General features: G+C 35.2%; 1 protein-coding gene across 1 annotated transcript in view; it reads left to right on the plus strand.

Moving 5' to 3' along the window:
• The first annotated feature begins 16,958 nt into the window (after positions 1–16,958).
• LOC132545583 (secretin receptor-like) overlaps positions 16,959–27,430 on the plus strand; it is a 60,345-nt gene continuing 49,873 nt past the window's right edge. The window contains exons 1-3 of the mRNA XM_060209276.1: positions 16,959–17,000; positions 18,522–18,618; positions 25,680–25,790. Coding sequence (XP_060065259.1) covers positions 16,959–17,000; positions 18,522–18,618; positions 25,680–25,790 — 250 coding nt within the window. The remainder of the gene's footprint in view (positions 17,001–18,521; positions 18,619–25,679; positions 25,791–27,430) is intronic.

Consider the following 27,430-nt stretch of genomic DNA (forward strand, 5'->3'; position numbering starts at 1 on the left):
TAATGTAGAAGAGTCTGTCATGTCTGGTCGCTTGTATATACGATGGACGTGGTCAATTTGATAAGCTCTTAGATAAATTTGGCCTCGTATGAAGGAAATAAAAACAAGTCAGCCACCGCTGATGGTTTCCATAGGTATGCCAATATCATGTCGGGATATCATACCACCATACTCCACCAAGATGTTGTCAATCAAAAAACTTATTTTTACTTTCTCGTCTTCCATATATTCCTTATTTGATGTGGCCGAATTTTTCACGATACCTGGTTCAGTTGAATTCACAACCATATACTTGTACAGTCGTTCACCTTTCTTGGGGAAAAGAGTTATCATAACAAGTGAACGAAGGAAGACGTTCTTTCAGTTCGAAATGGAGTATGTTGGTGTACAGAAAGCAAAAATCAAATGTTCTTAGAGAGGAAATGTAGTTTAGAAAAGGATGCTGAACATTGGCCATTTTGAAACATGTAGCGTTTTCTTTTTACATTCATTTATCTACTTTTGAGGTAGCCGGATCCAATGTTTGAGGCCTTCACGATGCTATCGGCCTGGTCTATGTATTGAATAATCACTGGGGGATACCTGAATCGCCTCTTAGTGTTGCAATATCAAGTATGTCTTTGTCAACGTAATGACTTTCTATGATCCAATTAATTTTAATGATGCGAAAAGTACCTCGTTTTTCTTTCCTAGTCGTTGCTAATTGGTAAACATTCTAAATTGGCAACCTCAAGATCTCCTTATACGGAATTTACTAAATATTAATGGAAGTTCTTTGAGTATTTTACGTTGTTGAAATTGTAAGCAGAAATCATAAATACGGTTCTAATACAAACATGACAGTTATGAAGACGTCCTTCATCAGTTTTTAATCTGCTGTCGGGTGTTTTAAAAATGATCGATAAAGATAAAGTAAATTAGCTCTAAATTGGCTAAAAACCATGATAAGTAAACTATACGTTTAAACAAACGATATATGCTACATGATGATATATATGTCTTTTTGGATCAAGATTTGAAATAGCAATCCATACATTACCATTACCGCTAATGAGACCAGTTTTTTTAAAACTGCTAACCGCTATGATTTATTTTAAAAATATCGAAATTAAGTCATACGACAATGACCTAACATCCATTTACAACATTTGAAGGATTTGAAGTGGGCGGAAGCTGACAACACGGGGGCTTAATGTAACATTTTCCACAGTTGTCGCTTAAGGTGTTCACGCTAGCAGAGCACTTCACTTCATTTTGATCTATCAGCTGGATAAGTTAAGTGATAAACTGTTCTCTTGCCGAACAGATATGTATTGCACGAAATGTCTCGGTAGCGCACTAGTAGTCCTTCTACAGTTAGTAGTAGTGGAAACAGTCATGAATACAACGCTTACGGAGGAGTACAAAACGAAAGCCGTAAGTAAATTACTGACTTATATATCATAAACGATTCACTACAGGTCCAAGATACATTGTATCTAGGATAAAAATATCAAAGATTCCATTTTTAAACTGCCGTGTATTAAACATGTGGAGGGTTGGCGATCAATTTGACAAATCCATTCACTTTACAATATTTCATTGTAATTGATTAATTCATCATTATCGATAAGTACCAGCTTTAAAGGAGTTGGCGCAGGTTGTGAAAGGGATCAAAAATGAAAATATTTTTTCGAATGTCTCACTGATAACATGATGTTTTTTTTTCTTTCCTTTTTCGTAATATTTTATACAAATGTGTCTTTATTTTCACATACTAACACAACTATTTTGATTTTATGGTATACGTGTTTGTTTGCTATCTGTACTTGATTAAAACTAGATGATAAACTTTACATTGTACGGAACATGTCAATAATATTGACATAGGACCTAGTGTGCTAAACTTTTAAAGGAACACCAATTTCAGGCCTTCTCTTATCATTGATTGCATTACTTTCATTCCATTCATTAACTGTGCGATTAGCAAAAATCACTTTGCTCAACTGCAAAAGAGATTGAAATATCACATAGACAGATGTACTTTTAGGCAGACAAAATTGTAGAAAACTCGACCTTTTTTATTTTGATATATTCCGTTAACTATTTTATCAAAGGCTGCGGATTTATAGAGTGCGTGTAATTGAAGCGACACGTTACTAGTTCCAAAACCGTGTTGCTTATTGGAAGTCAGCTATTCATTGAATAATATGAAGACTTTTTTTTAGAAACTAATTTTGAAAGCAAAGATAACTGACGATGTTTCCTTTCTACCGTTTTAGCTACATGTGTTCTCCCGTAAGTTGTGTTCTTTACAGGGTGATTTCTATTAATTTCATTTGTATATTACAATTGAACAGAATGATATTGGAATAAAATAAACTAAAAAGCTAAATTTTGATATTATTTTACGATTTTTAAAACTGCATAGCGAACAAAAGTGGGCAATTTGAAAACATAGATTCGACCATTATTTTCTGTATTTGTTCTGAAATTTCAATTTTTCGAAATTTTTGTTTGATTAATTAAATGGAAATTATCATGATGAAATGCTTTTGAAATAGCGCGCCGTGTTTTGTTTGTTTTCTTTTCTTTTTTGCAAATTTCAAGTAAAGATATACATATCTCAACGATCTTATGATGGATTTTTTTTACGATGTTTATTTAATGGCTGCACAGCGAATTTCCGTATTTTAAACTTGATATCATGATATATTTTAGATAATATTGAAAAACGAAACTGTAACTAGATGCTGTCTATCATCCGCAATAAAGTTCAAAATGCCATTTTATAGGGAAAAGACAACAAAACAACACATCATCATTACTCGATATTAAGATAAACGTTTCAAGACTACTTTTAAGATTAAGCAGAACTAAACACGTATGTGACCAATTTGTCACAGTTTACATGCGAGGGAAATATACCCAACGCTTCTGTATTTATTTTGTAATTTGATGATATTGGTGAAGTCCACTCCTGCTAGTCAACATATTTCCACAACGATGACAGAAATCTGACGTTTTGTGTACAAAACACAACGGTTTCTCCTAAATGTTCCTATTTCATGGATGTTTGAGCAATAAATAAATAATGTATTAATGATACCGAGATAAGTAAACTGTCTACAAGCAAACATGACTCGTGTTCTGACGAGTTCTGATAAAATGCAAGAAAATCACTTAAGTGTTAATGATAAGAACATGTGAAGCCTTCTAGTATGGCACTACACTAGTCTTAATGCACGATATTTTATCGGCTTGAGCAATATGTAGGCCAACCCGCTTTCATGGTTAAAATTAGAATAGGAAACGGAACGAAAACACACATAAACCTTATCGTATGTATTATCTGATCAAATATTTGCTAAACGCTCTGAAAATATTTATCGAATCTGCCGGTGCAGATGTTTGTAATTAGAACAACTGCGAGAACTGTCATTGAACAAAGGAAGGGATAATCCGGTGTTTACATTATGATTCGAAGATCTGACATTAATGAGATTCATTTTGGTTAACATTTAAGGTTAACGTTCGTAGAAGGTGTGTCGTTTGATAGCTTTTACTGTTATTAGTGTAATAGCATTACAAGGCATTAGATAATTATAGTTTGGCTTTGGCTTGGGACATCATTAGAGGTATCATGATGTCATATTTTCTTAAGTATAACCACAAGGTCCCGTCGTTTTCAAATAATTGGGATTTTTTGTCTGCGGCAAAATAATATGTATATTTGTCTGCTACCGTTACCATAGTAAGTGTTTGAAATCCCGTTTCTATGTGGAAAGTAATTAGTACATTATATAAGTATATCTCATGAGATATGAAAATGATGTTATCTTGCACGCATAATTTGATTTACTTATTGTAAATTACCAAGATTTCGCAAATACTTTACATCACTAACTCACATTTGTAGACACATTCGAATGCTGAACTAGAAATGACATCGGGAAAGATGAGCCATTAGAGACATGGTCTCAGTAAAAGTTTTTATATCGGCAACCGATAGTTTCGCTTAGAAAAGTCGTGTGACTCTACCTGAAAAGTGATTCAGCAGTAAACCGGGAAGAGAATCAATGTTTGTATCAATATCTTATTCTCCAGGACCATTCTATGTTGTCGATGAATGGTCGTATTTTTGGAAAAGAAATTACTATCGTACAATTACCTTATACTGAGCACACCTTACCATAGACAACATGAAGAACACTGTATTAAACTACTTGGCACTACTGTGCCATATGGATGCAAATACCGAGTGTAGAAAATTTGTCTAGTCCTGAATGCAGTGACACACTTTATTCACTATTCTAAACTAGACTTAATCGTGGCTACGGACAGAGGCATTACGTCTAATGGATATACCGCCACAGTTGAAACTCTAATGGATACTTTACAGAAACCACTAGGTGTCCATCATGTTCCAACTGAACTATATTCGCTTCCTTTCTCCATGCTACGAAAACTTCAGGTGGATTCAGCTTCAGCTAATATTGCTTCTGGTGACCTGTGGAAACTAGCTTGTAGACTTCATCAAATTATTAATGACGTGGCACAAATATGACTTTTCCCTAGAGATGTCCGAAATCCTCTAACAACTCGCCAATTTATGAAAGTTGAGTTTGTCAATTTAGGAAATTGACTCCAAAACATCAACAGTACTTTACACCGGAAGTCTGTTCAAGCTAGAAACATCCCTGTAATTTCCTACGGTTACTTCAAGTCCATTGCATCCAACTACAAACAAACGTTGCAGCAACTGAATAAAGATGACCTTTGAACTAGTCCTCTGTCATCTTGATTTTGTTCTACCTCTCCTAATAACCATGTTCCAACTGGATGATGACTTAAGCATTATTCAAAATATTAAGCCAGGAGAGCTTTTCCTGTAGGGTCATTATATCGTAAATTCCCGTCCGTTTATTGGAATATGAACTTTAATATACTTATGATTTCTGCTGAAAACTATGCAAGAGAATGGATGAAACGACAACCTGATACTTAGGATTCATTTTCCATTCGGTCCATTAATCGTAAAATAATCTGCAGCTTGAAATCGATAATGAAAACGAAACACAGGTCAGCGTTCCTCGATCATGGTGTCAAATCCATATCTCGAAATTTACATGACAGGTCTGCTATTTTGCCTCCAGATGAGGCGTCCAATAATTTTATCCTTGTTTGCAAACATAATTCCATTTTTTGTAAAGAATAGGGCTTGCTTGATAACGAAGGGAAATCCACCGAAGTATTAGCTAATATTCGCAGGAATCCATATAAGCAACATTTTATTTCTGACTCACTAACTGTTCTACTAAGCCTTTGTCAAATCTACTAACCACTATTCTGAGTAATAGAAAATCTTGGTTACAGTCTTATTGAGACACTGTTTACTCTGGAGGTGTAATTGATCGTGGATTTTGATGAAATCTAAAGAAATAATTGTGCCGCTCTGTTGGCTTATTTGTTATTAATCCTTCATATGAGACCCAGTTTATCTAAGAGCTTCCCAAAAGAGGTCAAAAATACCTCGCAAAGTCGTTTAATTTCTCTTTCAGTTATATTGATGACGTCTTGTCTTTAAAAAACAAGAAATTTATTGACCATGTCCTTCATATGTACCCACCTGAATTGATAATCAAATACATGACAGTCTCGATCTTTTCCTACAAGGAAACCAACATGGACAGCTTTCCACTAAGCTGCCTGCTAAACGTGATTATTTAAATATCCCTATTGTGAATTTTTCATTTCTGGATAGCAATATTCCTGGGTCTCAAACTTATGGTATTGGCATGTCACAGTTGATTCGATATTCAAGGGTCTGTCTCAATATCACGAACAGGGAAGAAGTTTTATAATCGCTATAGTGATCTCTTTAGGAAATATTCTATTTCTTTGTGTGATACGAAGTTGGACGTGTTTGATGCCCGTTAGTTTGCCTGTTGATTCCGTTGTTGTATACCTTGTTCTCATCTGAGAAAGTGACATTACTTACTTGGATTGACTAAGGTTTACAAGGCGTATGGAGCAGAAGACACTTAGTACAGACTACTTCGCAGACAAATGAAACGAAAGTCAATGATCCGCACGTATGTTTGTTTGGAGAGTGGAGTAAGTTGTTTCAAGGTAAAATGACACGACTTCACTTCACCATTGTGTTGTGCAATTGTTAACGTTACTCTCCATAACGTGTTAAACTTTATATACAGTAGTCATCCCAGTGTAATGACGTCTTTGACGGGTTTCCTACTATTTATTTTGAAATTCAATAAAATAGATATTTTGAAAGTTATATACTGTTATTCAAAATTTTTAGCACTTTTCCAGCACAAAAATAGCACCTTGGATTAACGGTTATACTGTCGTTTAGCTACACCCAAACCGAGCATACAATAGGCAGTCCCCACTCTTCTTTCGACAGACGTGGAATTGCATAAATCTTTACAATTCCAAACCACACGTGGATTTTTAAGTGACCAAAGTTGTGAAATAATGCACAAAGCGTTTTTAGAAACTCAACAAACCTCAAGTAAAGCGACGGAATTAGTTTTCTTTTATGAGACAATCTTTTATTTTCACACCTGACTGATTTTATTAAAAAATAAACAACTAATCCAAATATTTCCACAAAACACAAAACAATATACTGACAACTCGTGAACTATTTGCCCCCTTCCTAACAAGGAGAATCGATTTCCATTCACGGATTCTGGTATCTCAGCTAAAGCCATCATCTCAGGGAAAAAGCAAATTAGTGTCAAGGGAGATATTGTTGTTCGACCGAACAGAGCGGCAGGGGTAAAAGGGTAGTTCGTTTCCTTGTTTACAGTCGAAAAACAAAACCATCAATATATTTGAATGTGACATTGAAATACTTGGTAAGGTTTCGTGACTTGTTTTAATAACCTTTTTAATAAACCCGATCAGAGTGGGACACAGTTTGTCCTCAAAGATTTTGCCAATATTCTATCAAAACATCTTATAACCAACTAGGCGAACATATCATCAACTAGAAATCCGATCATTTTCATGATATCGATGACCATGTGCTACTTTTTAAATTTGGAAGTATGCTCCAGTGTAATTCATCACCATATATCTGTATCGTCCTTCACCTTTCTGTGATATGGACGTATGCTCCAGTGTAATTCATCACCATATATCTGTATCGTCCTTCACCTTTCTGTGATATGGACGTATGCTCCAGTGTAGTACATTATCATATATCTGTATCGTCCTTCACCTTTCTGTGATTTGTACGTATGCTCCAGAGTAGTACATCACTATATATCTGTATCGTCCTTCACCTTTCTGTGATTTGGACGTATGCTCCAGAGTAGTACATCACCATATATCTGTATCGTCCTTCACCTTTCTGTGATTTGGACGTTTACACCAGAGTAGTACATCACCATATATCTGTATCGTCCTTCACCTTTCTGTGATTTGGACGTATGCTCCAGAGTAGTACATCACTATATATCTGTATCGTCCTTCACCTTTCTGTGATTTGGACGTATGCTCCAGAGTAGTACATCACCATATATCTGTATCGTCCTTCACCTTTCTGTGATTTGGACGTTTGCTCCAGAGTAGTACATCACCATATATCTGTATCGTCCTTCACCTTTCTGTGATTTGGACGTTTGCTCCAGAGTAGTACATCACCATATATCTGTATCGTCCTTCACCTTTCTGTGATTTGGACGTTTGCTCCAGAGTAGTACATCACCATATATCTGTATCGTCCTTCACCTTTCTGTGATTTGGACGTTTGCTCCAGAGTAGTACATCACCATATATCTGTATCGTCCTTCACCTTTCTGTGATTTGGACGTATGCCCCACTGTAGTATACCAACATATATCTGTATCGTCCTTCATCTTTCTGTGATTTGGACGTATGCTCCAGAGTAGTACATCACCATATATCTGTATCGTCCTTCACCTTTCTGTGATTTGGACGTATGCCCCACTGTAGTATACCAACATATATCTGTATCGTCCTTCACCTTTCTGTGATTTGGACGTATGCCCCACTGTAGTATACCAACATATATCTGTATCGTCCTCCACCTTTCTTTGTTAAGATAATTGTCCTTGAAACACGAAGATTTTCAGTTTGAAATAGGGTATGGTAGTGTAAAGAGTGGTAATGTCTCGTAGACGACGTTGTTAATTTGGTCAAAACTTCTCTGGAAGTATTTAAAATCAACAAACCATAAAAATGCCAGTTCTCCAGTTAACAACATCACCACATTACTAACGTTGTGTGATAGTAATAAGAATATAACAATCTTTGATAAAGAATGGATGAAGAACTGAACGAGCGGTTCATAAAGCACGGTTGTTATGGATGCTTGTGAAGTTAAGGATCAAATATCAATGAAAGAGTTCCGTATCAATGTAGAGTTGTGGGATCGCACAACGTTACACGTTACAGTGGACGAAATTAGCCATTGCACATCTTTGCGCATATATTGCGGTTCTTTTAAAAATCACTTGTAGATAAGTGCAGATCCTTTTCAATTTTCTAAAAAAATATTTTTAACTTTTGTTTTCCTTTTTAAAGAACATATAAGAAATAAACTGTGGTCTGAAGCAAAAGAAGACACTATAGTGCGTGTGTGAGGACAATGTGCGGTCAACGTATGCTCGAAGTGCGCACGAAGATTTTGGTGCGTTCGGCAGTACCACAACTGTAATACTGAAACATGCCTCCTTCTTTGGTAAACTTAGATATAGTAATTCTAGTCTGACTTTCTTTATCAAGCAAGCTCGATCCTTTTTGTTTCAGAAAATGTAATAACCTGGATACGATTTCTTATCAGCAGGCACAGTGATATACCTGTCATATCACTCGTCTTGTCGATGATTGTACAAAAGGCACACATGTGAATAACGTCTTCAATACAAATTCATAGGTATGTACTGTATAGCCTGATTATGAATTCACTCATCTTACAGCTGTTCCGACCTTCTAGGACTCTTCAATAAAGCTACATCATACAACTGTTTCGTCCTTCTAGGACGTGTCAGTGATGCTACATCATGCAACTGTTTCGTCCTTCTAGGACGTGTCAGTGATGCTACATCATACAACTGTTTCGTCCTTCTAGGACGTGTCAGTGATGCCACATCATACAGCTGTTTCGTCCTTCTATGACTCTACAATGATGCTACATCATACAACTGTTTCGTCCTTCTAGGACGTGTCAGTGATGCTACATCATACAACTGTTTCGTTCTTCTAGGACGTGTCAGTGATGCTAAAGCCATAAATTTTGAAGACTATGAGGCGAGTAAGGAAAATCAAAAGTGATCGAAAGAAATACAAATTGGGATATGTGCGAACTATATAAGTTATAAGAATTCAGAATTTTCAGGTATCTGATAATTTCAAAACAAAGTCAAATATATCGATACATACACATTACGAACAATGCCATTATTGTAGCTACTGACTTAAGGTGCGATTCACTTGTGCGTCTTTTGTTCAATCTTTAAGCACGACAAGCATGATTGAAGGCTGGGATCAAAGAATGAATCTCTGTTTTGTTTTCATTAAATCTTTAATCTTGTGAATGATATACGTATGTGATTATCAGACATGAATATTTGTATGCATTGATTCACACTTATGTAACCATGGTTGGAAAAGAAAGATTAGAGTTGAATGTTAGAAGTTGGAGATATACGGATGTTGAACTCCTAGCACAGCGGGAAATGATAAACCTAAAGTCATAATATATCTTAAGAACCTAACTGCGAGTTTTTGGCAAATACTACAGCTATTCTCTTGACCTGTTTATCACTACGCTCTCTAAATAGTGAGACTACATGCTGATATAACAACGACCTTTTGCCGTCACCCTAGAGACCAAGCCAAGCATGCCCGTGTACAAAGTCGAGAAATCTACCGGTTTTAGTAACATTATCTAAATTACTTAATTAACGTCAGTCATGCTTATCAAAACCTTTTCATAGGTATATAGACAGGTTATAATTTTGATATTATTTTAACTTTTAATATTTCAATTTAATTGATATCATTATTGACTTAAGTTAAAAAGGTTTCAGTTTAAGGTTAATGTCACGTCTGTTTTATCTGTACAATTAACAAAACCAAACCACGGTCAGTTGTGTTACTGTCAATTGGCGAGGCCCCTCCACCTACGTGTAAATAATAAACTTGACCCATTTGCCAATATTAACACCTTCGCACAAATATTCAACTCATCGCCAGTCTTATTCAGGTCAGCTGTCTGCCTCTGTTTTCAAAGGCAACTCTCTGCTTTTATTAATAAGAACTATGTATAACGTACCTTATTAATAACAAGGCGCTTTTGTAATTCGACATTTTTTATAACATTGAAAGACTATTCCTCTCGACTATTAAGAAAAACAGACCAATGTTAACATGGCGGGTGTGTCGATGAAGTACAAGATGCTTACTTTTCCGGAACACCTGGTATTTTTCTCCTTGTACTTTTTAAAGATTCTCCGTTCAAATATTTCTTTTTGTCATATTTTGCCCTAGTTTTATGGAATCTAAGTTTGAATTATGATTATGTTGCCATGTTGGTATCTTCTTGATGGATTTTGATACGACATGTATCAGTGTTCGAAATATGTCATTACGTCATTTCGATTAGCTTGCAAAATGAATTAAATTCGAACCTCAAATGTCGAACTCGGCAAGACCACGGGAAAATTTCGAGAAAACCGAGCAATCGATTTAAGCGAGTTGAAATGTTTTTTGTTAAATTTTGCAAGGACTGAATAAATTCTTCGAATTAAACTGGGTATTCGAGTCATACGATGTCGAAATAACGAGGTCCGAGTGCATATGTACGTATCGTAATATAATAAATTCATAGCATATTTTATATTAATAAAGGTCTATGTTTTTATTAGAACCGGAGAGGTAGGCAAGACTTAGTGTGGCGGTCTGTCTTCTTTACTGTTATCAACAATATTTTGTTCGAGGAAAAGCTTACCTTTACATGTTTGACCTTTGAAAAATGTTTATATACCCATTTCCTTGTGACATGCACACTATAACTGTATGTCCTTATCTTCTGACATTTTATGCAGCGCGGGAGACTGAAGGTATCCATATCGCATGTACATGCATTATTTTGTTCGGGAAATTCACGACCATATAAATACAAGTTACAATGCTAATTAATCACATTTGCTCTTAAGATCATAAAGATGAAACGTACTCTGTTTATATGGGTGATAGCTGGAAGAAGTACATATATGTAAATAGTCATAAATTCTTAGAGATTGCGCACGAGGGAAAGTTCTTCACAAAACATGTAGACAAGTCGTAATTTTTAGTTTTATATCAGGTTAAGCACTTAATGTCACGTTAGATCCACGTGCGACCTTGGGTATATCCATATTCCGGAACATCAGTATCGTCAATCTGGCGCAAAAATAACAGAAATAATGAATGTTGTACCAATGTGGTGTAAAATTAACAAACACCAGGTTATGTTTATACTATTCTACTGAAACATAAACAAACATTGGGTCTGTTTGCACTAATCTTATGTAAAATATTAATAGAATACTGAAGATTGATAAGAGTTCTACCAGTTATGAATATCGCTCTAGGTTCGAAACATCGCTGAAAATTTTCAGTATGGTATGTATTGCATGACTTCTAGTAGGCCGTTTAAGCACGGCAGAACAGTCGTCCCTAAGGATAGATTTTAAACAAAAGTCACATAAAACCTAAAAGTTAACTATATCTTGATACTTTCCTTCTTGATTTATCATTTAGGGTAAATTAAGCTCTGACCTTACCAAACCCTTTATATATTGATAGATCGGAGACAAAATTGATAATTTCGGGGAATCGTAGGTGGGTGGGCTTATCAGGGGACTCGGTTTGTTTTAAATAAGCTATGAATTATATCTATACCTCATTGTAGAGTAATGGTCCGCGATGTTGATGGTGACATAGATAATATTACAACTGTAGGCCACGCTTCTATTTCTTCGGGAATACCATGCCGTATAACATAAATACGTTTGTACAAGAACAATTTCTTAAAGTGATCACTCATGACACCATACAACACAAAGCACTTCCTTTCATCTGTCAATAAAACCAGAATGTCATCAAATTAGATAGATACTCCTACTGGCCTTGTAGGACGACCATTGATTTTCGAGATAATCAAGGAAATATTCTTCCAAAACGTGTCTCTCCTTTCCTGTGTGCACTTACAAAACATCTGTGTCAACATACCCTGCATAGGGCTAGTGCCAAAATGTCAGAAAACATTACCAAGATTTTACAACCGGTATTAAAATTAACAGTGGGAGTTTCTTTGGTGAGAATATTGGTGCAGTTATTCGTAAGTGTTCGGAAATGGCCTGTAACCTTTACTCTCAGTATTTTTTTAAAACGGGGAAATTATTTCAAAACAAGAGGATACTTTGAATGAAGTAAAAGGATTTCATGAAAAACTGTATTCAAGTGTCAGTAATATTGAAGATATAATTCATATCTAGATAGCAATAATAATGTTCCAAAATTAAATTGCACAGAATGTTTACTTTCTGGGGGAATCATATCTATTGAAGAAACTTCATATACTTTAAGAAGTATGAAAAACGAGAAAAGTCCGGGATCAGATGGTTTTACTGCTGAATTGTAAAAACAAATTTGGGTAAGTTAAGAAATTTCGTGGTAAGATCAATTAATTATGGATTTATCAATGGGTAAATTATCAATAACTCATTGTCAGGGAATCATTACATGTAAACGTAAGGGAGACAAACCAAGGCAGTTTCAAAATATAAGAGACAAATTTTCTTAGTTAATATTATACACAAAATAGCATCAGCGTCAATAACAAGTCGAATAAAAATGTGTTTAGACAAATTAATAGATAGGAATCAAGCATGTTTTATTGTAGGGAGGTATGTAGGGGGAAAATTATGATACCATGGTGTCCGTAGAAGAAAATGAAAACCTGGTATGCTCTTGTTTATAGATTTTGAAATGCTTTCGATTCTTTTAGTGTGGGTTTAATCAATACTGTTTTTTTAATTTTGGGGTTGATATATGCAAATGGATAAAACTTTACATGTCAGTGCACTCTCTTTAATAATCAAGGCAGTAATCTTTCAACTTTTTTCGAATTAAAGAGAGGCTGTCGTCAAGGAGAACATATTGTTCCTTATATTATTATAGTATGTGTTGAAATACTTGCTATTAGGATAAGAATAAATAAGAATATAAATGGTATAAACATAGATAACGTTCCAACTTTTACTATCACGATATGCAGATGATACATAGATTAATTTAGAGAGTAAAAACTATTTTAATGGAATCATTCCATGAACAACTTAACAAAATGTTCCTGTCTAAAAGTAAATAAAGACAAAGCACACGTTATTTGGATAGGCAGTAAAAAAATTTAGTGATTTCCATGTGGAATTTACATCGGAATATCACTGAATTTACAGTTGTAGGTATTGTGGTTGATGTGGACGTAAACCAAATCCCCAGACTTAAATATGACAAAAAATTGGTAAAGCTTAAATCATTAAATAACACTTGGAATAGAAGAATTCTTACACCTCTTGGAAGAATACATAACATTAAGTGCCTTCTCATATCTATGTTCTACCATCTGTTAATATCTGTTAAATCAAAATAATCTTTTTTATAAAAAAAAACCTAGATACAGAATTTTTTATGCAATGGTAATTCAGATAAATTAAAAAAGAGATATCATTATCAAAAACTCTCATGAAAGAGGGCTGAAAGTGATACATATACAATCTTTTATTGACAAGAAATGGAAAATGGCATGCATTCGTTAAAAGACATAGAAACAAGGATATTTCAGCTTCCTTTGGTAACGAATACAAAATGCCAACAAAGCTGCAAAAACTCATTTTTGAAAGACGTATTAAAAAGTTGGTATAGATTAGTAAAAAATTGGAAAGTCTTGAACATAAAAATTGAAGTCATTCTTAATATACCCATCTGGCATAATAAAATACAGATTGAAAACAACAGTATTTTTATTGGATGGCATAGGGGTAATAAAAGTAGTGGAGGTTTTTTTTAAAATATATTTTATTATGAGTTTTTACAGAAATTCACCATACATGCACATACAAAATTTCTTGCCTATCGATGGTTATTAATTCCATCTATAACTCCAGACCAACCAAAACCCCTGGTTTACTATGGTAACATGATGTTTGATATAATTTACATAATGTTATGTCAATGATGTAGTTCTTTGAAATATGATTTATCTTGTGTAAATCTAGATGAAAGAGCCGAATGATCTTGTGGAAACCTTTGTGAAAATGTTTTCCATATTTTCTTTGATTTTCCTAATTTTGAACAGCAGAGACGTTTGTTTTTCGTTAATTTTGAGAATGTTTGCATTTATACTTTCTTCTTTCAGGGGAAAAATCTGCCTGTAGCACTTATTTAGTGATATTTAGAAATGTCCTCATTTTCATTCAATCAAAAAATAGATTTTAAATTATAACAGGTATAGTTCGTTTTCCTAGTTTGGAGGTCAATGTAACTTTCCTGAATGTATTCAACTATAAGTTTTGGTTCATGACCTCTTTGTTTGCCAAATGTAGTAAATGTAATTTGTTTCTGGAGAGGGATTATGGAAGCGTGCGAGGGGTCTCATTGTCGACAGAAATAAGAGTACCCTCGGGAAAACCCACCTGGTCGGGCAGATTATCCCATACCTTTTAATGTCCGTTTCGGGAATCGAAAACCGAGCATCTAGGTGAACGTTAAGTGCATTACCACTGCGTCACCCGTCCACCTATAATGTTTATATGTATTAATCTATATAGCTTTTGTATAATCTTCGAGATGCACACCATATTTAAATCTATCCGAATAGTGGCAGAATTTACATATATAAATGACATTGTTCTAAAGATATATGAAAATTGCGAAAGTTACTTTATTATGGGGCTAGTGCACCTCCCCATCTCGATTTTGACTTTTCTTCCGATGACTCCGATTTTCCTCAGTCTCCTTCTAGGCTTCAAAATTTAGTCCTTTAACATCAGTGACGAGTCTCAGAAGGACGAAACAGTTGTATGTTTCAGTCTATTTCATCATTTAGCTCACCTCTCTAACTCTATATTTGTATAAAAAAGTGTTATTTGCCTGTGTGAACAATCTTGAAGGACTTTGCAAGGCCTGTGCTATAACGGCAGCAGCAAATTCAAACCAACGAAAGATGCAAAATGTAATAGATACATTGTAGAATCTTGTCTCTTGATGAATTTCATCTCCTGAGGTGGGAAATTCGATATTTTTCACACGAACCCCGCACTCGTGATATCTAATTCACCAGATAAAATTTAATTTGTTCACCAAGAAACAAGTATTATCCTCCGTATAGCTTCCTGGAAACCTAATCATAAACTGTGGTTTTCCCTAAGTAGTGCATTGATGAATCTAGACAACCTGAAATACACTTATATAAATACACCAGCAAATACATTGTACAGGATGAAAATTGGTATGCATACGTAGTTAATGCAGTCTTGAAATATGGACAATCTCCAGTTTTGTCATTGTTTTAACACAGACAGAAATGAATGTTATCATCAAATACATCGTTTATAGTAGACCCTCATTATCCCACATTACAGTGGTTGATCTTCCCATCAGCCCGATGCCTAGACAGGATTACCTTATCTAGCTGACCGCTGATGCCTAGACAGGATTACCTTATCAAGTTGACCGCTGATGCCTAGACAGGATTACCTTATCTAGTTGACCGCTGATGCCTAGACAGAATTACCTTATCTAGTTGACCGCTGATGCCTAGACAGGATTACCTTATCTAGTTGACCGCTATTGACTCCGTCGCTTCGGTCCTGTAGATATCATTGAAACAGTGATGTATGATTAAACACTTTATTTAATATCGCCATGTGCACTCTTTTGAAGGAGGTCCGAAATATTTTCCTGAGATTTTGCCGAGAAGTTGATAAGTTGAAAAAGCACTCGGCCTAATGCCTCATGTACATACTACTTGCTTCAGCGAAATTTCAAGAGGCATTTTTGCTCTATTTCTACATCATTAAATATCCTATTTGACTTCTTCTGGACCTACGATATCTCCTTTATCTTCCTTATGACGCATTGGATATATTCAGGATGGCATTCTTTTAAGTAACATGTCAATACTTTGTAAAACTAGCTCTTAAAAGAATGATTGAGACAAAAATTAGATTGGTTATGAAATTAGTTATCTTTCTAGACTCATTAGTACTAAAACCAATTTTAAAGGTCGAAGTTTTAAGAACACTCTTATAATATGTTAGCAACACTAGGAAATGATTCCAATTCATTTGCTACAGTTATAAGGTGGATGGCGGAATTTAAGAGTGGCAGGCAGAGCCTTGATGATGACGTCCTTCTTTGAAGGCCTGTCACTATTGCAACCCCAGAAATAAATGGTCAATAAATTCCATGATATTGTTTTGCCTGACAGGCGAGGTACACAGAGACATAAAGCCCGTCTGTTGGTATTTCACAGGAAGGAGTGCATTCCATTCTTACGGAATATCTTGCAATGAGAAAGCTCTAAGCTCGTAGGTTACCATGACTTCTGACAATTGATCAGAATCACACCAGGTGGTCTTTGTTTGTCATTAACTCTTGTTGCTTCGAATTGATTGAGCATCCGCTTTCTTCGCCTGATCTTGGTCCATCAGAATTTCATCCATTTCCATAATTGAAAAAGAAAAACATTTCCGGTACCCACTTTCGAAAGACGTCATATATGCAGTGGAGGGCCCTCTGAACGGTCAAGAAAATTACTTCTTAAAAACTGCCAGTGACGCCCGTAGTAATCTATGGCAAAAGTGTATAGATACTGAAGGGAATTATGTTGAAAAACAGTTTAAACAATATGTTTGCCAAAAGCCAAACCGTTAAATATGATGCTCACAACTTATCAATCAGCCCTCGCAGAGTATTGGGTAAACACACAAGGGTAGATGCTGTTCACTAAAATGTCTACCGATTTTACAATTCTATTACGTTCTATTAGTCTCATGTTCTGTTGATTTTAACACAAATATTTCATTTTGTTCGCTTTATAACAACGCAAACTTAATATGACGCAATCTGTGACGCGAACATTTGTAAATCGGTGTGCTATGTAATTATATCTACAAATAATTTCCGCAAATTAAATGGCATGTATTTTGTTTGAATGGTAAAATGATGTGTTCAAACAGAGGTAGATGTAAAATGTAACAATGATGATATTGAATTGTTTTTGTTGGCAAAAGAAGTTCTTATAACACAACCTATAAAAGATTTAGTGTGACGTTTCTTTCGATGACTACACTGTCGATTGACTAGTGTGAAGCGTATTACAATTGAACACCTACGTACGGAATGTGCGAGATGGAAAGGAATCGACTGTCAGTTGAACTGTAATACTATTGTTTACGAGATATTGTCCACTATAACTGACTTGTATACTTCGATCAGTTTGGTACCGATGTTAAAATTTCGGCTTGGTATACGTGATGCTAAAGAAATAAAACAGATATGAATTACTACAAACAAAATTACCACTGGAAGCAGCACAGCGGTAAAAAAGACCAACAACACTCTACTAAAAATGTAGCACCTTACAGCCGACTCGCTATAAGTGTCGCGATTTCAGAAAATGAAATAAAAATGTTTACTATCAAAAATATCGTTATCTTTATATGTCTCGAAAATTGACCTCATTTGCAAATCTCTGAGAGGTTAGTTTTACATAATAGACCCTTTTCTGCTTATGACACCATCAATGGTTCATACATGATGTACAATGTCCAATATGCAATCAACATTCAGTGAAGGCATCACTATGTATATGAAACCAAAACACGGTTCAGCCGCTTTGTCGTCGTTAATAATAGCTACCATTAGAAGCATTTCAAAGACCTGTTAAAGTACATCAACTTTAGTCATTTTCTCTCATTCTTAGTGTCACTGAGCTCATGTTTTATCGAGAAAAATTCTCTGAAAAAAATCCTTAAACTTTCGATTTGATATAAAGAATGATGTGTGAAAATAAGATATCCAAATTTCACACAAACGGATGTATTGCATGTAATCCTGTCTTTAAAGTTACTTAATATAAACGTCACAGATAATAACGATATGTGCAAGGAATCATAATTCAAACGCAATTCGACAAAACTGGGCAAAGTATGGACATAAATAAAACAAAATGAACGTTACCAGCTTCACATATAGAATATATCTCCATGAGATCATTTGACGATCGTAAAAATTCCGCATAATCTTTATCAACCTGCATCTCTTGAAACCCTATGTGAATTTTCATATCGGTTGTCGACATCTTAGACGAAATTCAACACTGAGATAACCGCGAGAAGTCGACTTGAGGAGCATCTATTTGAACTTAATTTGCTGATTATTCACGTTTAGCTTAGGTTATTTTGAACATCTTAATTCCTAATAATTTTCTGTTCCAGGGCAGAGTATTTATCGGCGAGGACGAACAACAGCGGAAAATCGACCGGTATCACATTGAATGCCTCAAGCAAATTTTATATGACAAGCCTAAAGCAGGTGAGTAGATATCAAGCGGTCTGTCACACCTTGTCTGTCTTATTGTATCTTTTCAGGAGTCACCGTGGTTTTTGTAAGCTTCATAGAATTTTAGTTTTTATCAGGATTATGTCGCGATATCAGGTTTTTGTATTGCGTTCGGGAAGCCTGTAATAATTCTATTTAATTCTTGACATTGGAGAAATCTGGGCCTTGGGTCATTTACGGATGTAATGTCAGATTTAAAGCGTGTTATGAAAATTGACCATATGCGAAGACTGATGGATGTTCAAAAGGGAATTAATTTGTTCGTTGTTAAATATAGATTTAGCATATGCTTTATATAAATGGCATTATTTTTTCACAAATGAAGACTTCGTCAACAGCCTTCAGGATGTCACATCAATGTAGTGACGCAGATTGCAGATTATGACATCCAGGCATTATGCCAGTTCACGAAACATTGAGGAGATGATTAATGAGAATACTTAATACCTTACACAGTCGCCCCCTAGGTTACAACAAATGAAGCCTTTCGTTATCATTAGCCATTCCTAGACGTTCATTTGTCCATCTGTTGTGTAATTAGCCAAGTAAAAGGCTGCAGAACGTGTTGTGAACATGACAAAGTGATAACGAACTACACAGACAGGAATACCAGTCGTTATCAGATCTATAATGAACTTTGAATTATCCGGTCCCCTTTCCTTTTACTTTCTAAAACATTTCCGTTTGATTTTCCGTTTATTCATATTGATGGATTTGAGTTTGAGTGACAGCTTTGTTTACCAGGTCGTAATCTTCAGTAAACATTGCTGACTTTTACTACAATGTAGTCAGTATATACAGCAGTTGGATGAAATGGACTCATTTCATTGACCTTACGTTATCATTCATATAGAGATTATATATATTTCTTATATCAGGTAGTAATTATTATGCTAACACTTCAGTGTACTGCTGAAGATAATCGATCCGACCACCTGGAGTTTAATTTGTTACACCGTTACAATGCAGAGAGTAATAACTATTGTTATTAACTTACCTGGCCCGAACGGCCGAGCTTATGTCGTGGTGCGGCGTCCATTGTCTGTACGGCGGCAACTTTTCTATTCGAAAAAATCTCAAAAGCAAGCGATCAAATGTCATGGTATATGACTGGTAGGTTTTTGGGATGAAGCCAAACAAAATTTGCGAAACCTTGGCCTTTATTCAAGATCACAGAGGTCGAGTTTGTGAAAGCCTTGAAGCGCATAAACGTGGTATCTGGTTGATAGTTTCCTAGTAGGAAACCCAACACAGCTCATAGGGCCAAATTTGCTTAAAAAATTTAACAACTACATCTGACTTGCCAAAAGGCTCAGAAGCATTGTTTAAAGTTTTGTCATGACATACATATATATGACTCGATAAAGTGTGTAAAAATGGAATGACCTTGAACCATATTCAAGGTCACATGGGTCAAATCATCGAAACCTGTGAAAACTTATTCTAGCAAACCAAAATTCGAGAAACAGTATATTTGGTGAAAATGTGTTTTCTGTGACCTATTAAAGTCCAGCAATCTTCGAGAGAAAAAAACAAACATCTACCAGTAATCCGAATTATAACTGTCAGTGTTTGAACTATCTAGGGTCTGGTTAAAATTAGATTTATTTTTTCTTCATGCTTCAAAGATCGACAAGCTTTATCAAGCACTAAAAAATCGAAAATAATCCATTATAAATCTGATGCCTAATAAAACAACTGGCGAATGTTCAAGGATTTCCCCCCTAAACTAATAACCGTAATACTGTTAAACCTGTAAGATGGCCTCGCTCTGTAATTGTAAATCAAATTTATCGATATAGCGATTGTAGAACACCGGGGGAAATAAAAGTGATGTTTGCTTTAAGTACCATTAAACTGTTTTTAAATATTTTTTTTTAATAATTTCAACATCAATGAGTTGTCTTGTGCGAGGTTTGAATTTTAGTCCTAGTCATTAGTGCTCACAGTTTTCGCGAGTTTCTTTAAAACGATCATTTCATCTTATTAAAATTTCGCGATCTGGATGTAAATTAACATTTCATAAATACATGTCTTAATATTACAAGGATTACATGTTCGCTATCATAATAATATACCGCGAAAAAGAGACAACATCATCCCCACACAAATAACCGTCTATAAGGTATTATTGTTGCAGTAACAAGTGATTTCTGCCACCATACAACTCCTTCAGTAAACATTAAATACCGGGATTTTAAATGTATTACATGTATATCATCTATATAGTGTAAAATCTACCTCCCGATATCATTTAAGCTGGATACAGGCATATTTGAATTTAGATTCAACATCATTGTATATTTTAATAACGGAAACAGAACAAATTTCGGTCTCTAAAGGTTGACCTTATCTCGTGTCTTAACATGAATTTAAATTAGATCTGATGGAAATAAGACAAATCTAAGTGATATTAATCTATACTGTAATTACAGATATACTTATACATAGTTAGATAGATAACTAAACTTAATACACTGGCTATGTATCATCTTTATACGATGAAAATACAAAACAATATTCACTGTCAGAGTATATTGCGGACTTCAGGGGCGACAACTCTGGTAAAGATAGTCATATAAAAATATAGTAGGAAGATATCGATATACTTGAATGCGTTGACACTGAATTAAATCAGAAACCTTTCATGTTATTTATTTACGTTATGAATATAACCGTAATCCAAACTCAAATTCAATTAAACTAGATCAAATTATTAACGAATTTAAAGAAACAAAGATTCCTGAAAATGTTCAGTGAAAATAAGACCAAGTGTTTTGAAAGTGTAAGCGTCTTCTGCTTCAGCGACAACACTCGCCTGGTAAATACATATAATGTTGATTTATTGTTTAAACAATTGAAAACCAAACAAGCAGTGGGCTCGCAAGGGTCCTTGTGCATTTCCACTGGACCATTAGACTATGTAAATCTTGGTCTATCCAAGTAAATAGTGTCACAGTAAACAACGGAACAAACAGACATATTAACGAGCATCGAACAAGTCCAGCTTCATATCTAATACGGAAAATAGAATATTTCTCAACGCACAGCTGTAAAATCCTGAGTTGTGAGATTGTTTGTCAGCTGACGTCTAATATCGTGCCCTTGATTTCCAATTCCGATGGGTATATATAATGGACATAGTCAATAATTTTCTTGTTGTTAAAAAAAACATGTAATTATCAATATAACCGTAAGTAATATAACTGTATCTGACACTAAATTTGTATTAAAGTAGTTTACCACAATTGCAAAACAAGTTTTTTCCCGTTTTATATAAACCACAATTGTTGGCCCGAAGTTCGCGAAAGTATTTCTGTCGGAGGAAACCGGAGTACCCGCGCGAAAACCCACGTGGTCGGGTAGGTAACCCCATACCTTTTCACGTCAGTTCTAGGTTAAGGACGAAAGCGTTACCATTGTGCTATCCGACCATTCTCCAATGACCACTTAGTTAGACCCCTATCAGTTGTAATAAGCCCGTGAAAATACTCGGTTGAGTGCAATGAACGCATTGTGAATTTAGAATAAATGTTTATAAAAATATGTTTGCATTTAATAAGTATGACATAACAATGAGAGACTGCTGCGACAACTTTGTCGGTAAGGACGTTGACCTACAAATGTAGGGTTCGACGCTTCCGTGGAATCTGTTTCCCGGTAAGCTGATAATCGGATCGGCCTGCCGGTGTAGGTGTGTTTTTTGTCAGGATGCTATACCTTAATTGCTTTAAATGACATGCGACGGATCACCCGTATGTTGTTCGATGTGGTACACTTGTAGCCATCGGCCACTACAGGGAGACCTCGCCGCAAAGTAGCTCTGACTGTCCACTGTGGGAAAAATGTTATACCAACAGAACTTACATTACTGATCACTAAAATCAACAACTAGATATGGCCTTACGTGATAAATTATTATTTCAGAAGGCACATTTTGTTTCCGGCAAGTTCACGAGAAAAAGTGTACGAAACTTGTATTCTATTTTTAGTAACATATAAAATGACCTCTGACCAGACGAAGAGCAACTCCATACTTTCACACAACTAACATGTCTACCACATATAGACAGAGAGTCGAGATTTTTCACTTGAAAAGGAAATTAAAACGTGACAGTAATTACAGTTCCGGTATCTGGTCACATACTTGTAAACTCTACCCAAGGACCTAAAACCCTCACATGTAACCACTTACATCAACTGTGTACCCAGAATGATTATGATATGTTAAAAGAATAGAAGAAAACCGAATCACTTGTGTATTTTAGTAACTTCATATGCATTTAACCAACGAACATGAATTGCAATGCCATGCTCCACAAAGTAGTATATCACAGCTGATTATTTATAACAGAATGTAGTGCACGGTAAGTAACGCAGACAGGGGGAAAACAACCAAATAACAACGCTGTTACGAAGACGTTAATTTCCAAACCAACAAAATTACTCCTCTTGTTACGATGGATTACATCGCGTACTCTTATCGGTAAGATATCGATGAAATAACAGTTTGAAGTCTCCATTCAGGTTATTAATATTCTGATCAAAGTACAGTATATATTCGTTCTATTTACTATGTCTGTAATGAAGTCCGGAGATGTGTTACTGTTGGTAACTGTCAGCACCATTCCCGAACACAATGGACTGGAGAGCTGCAGACAGATATAATGACGTGCCTTGATACATGATGTGTGAGTGTAACATATGGTGTTGACATCATAATGCTGTATAATTTCGTTTACATCTTGTCCCAGTTTAGTCAACAAAGCGAACAGATACATACCTATTGATCACATATATGTACTCGTGTCTTGTTCCCAGCTGCAGGTGGCCAGTGTCATTAAATGTTATATTACAAAACAAAATGATTTATCTTTCATCTGATTGTCTCCGAAGGAAGGCCTGACTATGTTTGGCTGCATATATCAAGTGGCGCCATTTTTGAGTTTTCATTTTTTTTTTTTTTTTTGGCTGCGATTTGTTCGTGTAAGTCGAGATGAAAACTGACAAAACCCATAGCGTTACTCCCAGGTGAAAACTCTCTACCGAATGTGCCGATGTGAAGTCGTAAAAAAGAGGGGGAAACACTCGCTGCTTTAGCTATAAAGGGCAATTAGCCACGGTGGGCATGTGGTTAGGTATCTAACCGTTTTACAATAGCCCTCCACGTCTGGGGCGTGGGTTCAAGGCCCACGTGGGGCAGTCGCCAGGTACTGAACCTAGGTCGGTGGTTTTTCTTCGGGATTTATGACTTTCCTCCATCTACCAATTCTGTCACGTCCTTAAATGATCATTGCTGTTAATAGGACGTAAAGCAACAATGAACAAACGAAATTAGAATTACCGATTGGTGCTAGGTACAGAGAGCATTAGTTATGACATGTAGTCAATGTGAGACTGAAACATTTCAAAAGTCGTAAAGAAGGGAGATAACCTGTGTTTTGATAATCAAAGCTCACATAAACGTGCACGGTAAAGGAGTGAAAGGGGAGTTCCTGAGATATACTCTAGTTTTTATACGTATTTTGTTTTTGTGGACAAAATGTCATAAAAATGTTTAGGAATGTGCTGATTTGTTTTGAATTCGTTGATTTTACATAGAAAACACCCTCGAATTGCTTTATAAAACTATTTTTATATTAGTCATAAGGAAACATACAGACGTTAGAATTAAGATACAAAATGATTAATATTTCATTAATTGTATGCAGGTTTCTGATTCGTCAATTTTAATTTTTTGATGAAAAACAAATTTGGTTCAAACCACTTAATGATTGGAGGAGTGATTGACTCTGTGAGTCTACAACAAATATCCAGTAATCTATGGTTATATATTTGCCTCCAATATACATTGAAGGGAATAAATGATTAGATTTCTTTATTTTTTGTTGTGTCTACCAACTGAGATAGCCGAGTTCATCACGTGACATTTCAGAGCCTCGTTTTCCTCTGTTTTGATATCATTTTTAAATATGTATATTCATGCAATTAGCCAGACGTGTATCAGTTCTTATTTTGTAAAATGATATATTGTTTAACGCTATTTGTGTGACATAACGAAATAAATGAATTTGAAATAATCTTAATCTAAAATTGCATGCGCAATGACATTGTTTACACTCTCCTAACGATGATATGGAATAGTATTGGGTCTCTCCAACTTTTTTTTAACTTTTTGACGTTGTCAATAAAATGGTTATGCAAACTTTCCAATATCATAATTAACAAAAAGGACACACTTTTGAAAAAATGTTATAATGTTTTTTATCGGTAATTAAATGAATGTATCACCATTTAGCCCCTTTACATTTTATGTGTACGATACTTTTCTCTGTTTACGTGCGCCTTTTGTGCACTACTGAAGATTTAACATATAAAACGAAAGTCCGATTAGTCATCGACAAATAACAGTTGTCATATTTCTAATTTCCGGTTGCAGTCTCAGATGTTGTGTGGGTACATTTCACACGACATAATAATCCTTTGATCTAGTGAGCTTGACGTACATCTTGTATTTTGTTTCCGGTGTTATCTTTATGTATAATTAGATAGTTTTTTTGTGGTGGTCACAAAGCTTCTTTTCATATATCTTATATTATACTTATCAGATATGGTCAAAAACAAGTTCATTACTACGAGAGGTCCAAAGTTTGAGTTCACCTTTTCAAGTCTGTGATGCAGTTTAATTTGTCATTTGACTCTACAGTATCTAATTCTAAACTTGTGTTTGAGATGCTTTTCTTTACACTTGTGTCGTTGGTACAATATGTTACAGGTTATGGTAAACTTTGGAAACTGCAGTTGCCCACCAGTGTCTATCACATGCAATATCGGATGTTTCACAAGATACCCGTGTGAATAAGAGCTTGCTACATAAATTAAGAACTAGAAATAATACAACTGACCAATAAATCAAACTGAAACTGTTGTGCATCTAGACCTCGTCAGTGAAGCTCAGGGTCTAATATGTTTAAAGCTATGCGTGTTTATCAAATAAACAAGAAGTTTTTAAAAATTATTTGGTTTTGTTTAAGGTTTGTATTGTAACCGAACATGGGACGGAATTGCATGCTGGCCGGAAACAGAGCCTGGATCATATGCTCGGATGCCTTGTCCGGATTATTTTCATGGATTCTACGTCAACAGTATGTATACATAATTGATTGTGACACATAAATACCATCAGTCAGAGGTGTCAAAAACCACTAAACTGGCAACTCGGGTCATTCCATTTAATCTTTTCAAGGGCCTGTTCCTATCATCACGATTTTCTTGCAAGAAGTCATCAACCGACAGACAAACTCATAACATAAAAGTTTTAAAAGATACAGGTTAATGAAAATAGCTGGGAAGTTTTACTGCCGTCACAGTGATCTCATTGGCAGATATTCTATTTCCTTCTACGATATGAATCAGGACTTTTTGATGCCCGTTAGTTTGCCTGTTGGTTCCATTTTTGTATACCTTGTTCTAATTTTGAGAACATGACATTACTTGCTTAGATTGACCAATGTTTACATGACGGATGTCGTCGACGAAGCAGAAGACGGTTGCTCTTTTGGAACAATTAGTCAAATGCTTTGGAACCTTTTAGGAAGCTTATTTGTCAGTGTATTGAATACGAGTTTGGATTATGATTATGTTGACATTTTGATATTTTCTTATAGCTCAATTCTTGTATAATAGCCAATATGAAAAAAAGAAAAAAGAAAAAAAAAACATCGTTAAAGATAAATATAATATAGGTATGTAGTATAATGGTATACTAAACTATAGTACTTTTTGATGTCGTGACCTTGGTATCATATTTCCCCCAGGAAGGGATCCCGTTCTTCCTTTTCATCACTAATATTTAGGATTTTAAATACTTGTAGCAAATTGTGAATTTCTTTTTTAAATATGGGTAATGCCATGCTGTATCTTTCAAGTTTTTCATTATTATGGTTAAGCATATATATATCTCTCTCTGCAATGATTAGAGGACACCCTACGGTGACCTTATTCCTTCGCTGTACCAAAGTTATAAAGAAAAAATATTAAATTTTTGCGGCCAATTTGTTGCATTTTCTTGAAGAAAATTAAATTTTGTTAGAATTTGTCAAGGACATGACAGACTCTTCTAAACCAGTCTTGATCTTTTACTGCAACAAAACCAACATAGACAGCTTCCTTCCAAGCTATATGATAAGCGTAATGATTTCAATTTCCCTATTGTAAATTTTTCCATTTCTAGATTAACACCAAACCATCATCCCAACCAGCGATACTTGCTTGTCACAGCTGTTCGATATTCAATGGCGGTTCCCATTATTACGATTTTCTTGCAGGAAGTTGTCAACTTACGGACAATGTTGGTTCCGTTGTTGTTTACATTTATCTCACCTGAGAACGTGACTTTACTTACTGAGATTTACATGTCGGGAGTTGGCGATGACGCAACAGACGCCAACTTTCCCGGAACATCTGGTCTTATTCTCCTGGTACTTTCTAAGATTCTCTATGTAAATAGTTCTTTTGTTCATATTGTCCTGTAGTTTTATTAAATTGAATTTGGTGATAATTCGATAGTATGTACATAATGACACTGAAATCTAGGTAATTACAAGTCAGTTTTAGTTCTACTTATATCCAAATGTATGGGGAAAGATTGTACGAAAGACCGCCTGTAAACACAAATTTAGAGTTAGATGCAACAGAGCAAAGTAATGTCGTAAACTGCATCATTCAGCTGCATTGTCCTTGTAGGACTCGTCAGTACTACCAAGGACCTAAATTTTGAAGTCTA

This window comes from Ylistrum balloti, unplaced genomic scaffold (assembly GCF_031769215.1).
Source record: "Ylistrum balloti isolate Yb309-2 unplaced genomic scaffold, AGI_CSIRO_Ybal_v1 Utg369598, whole genome shotgun sequence".
NCBI lineage: Eukaryota > Metazoa > Mollusca > Bivalvia > Pectinida > Pectinidae > Ylistrum > Ylistrum balloti.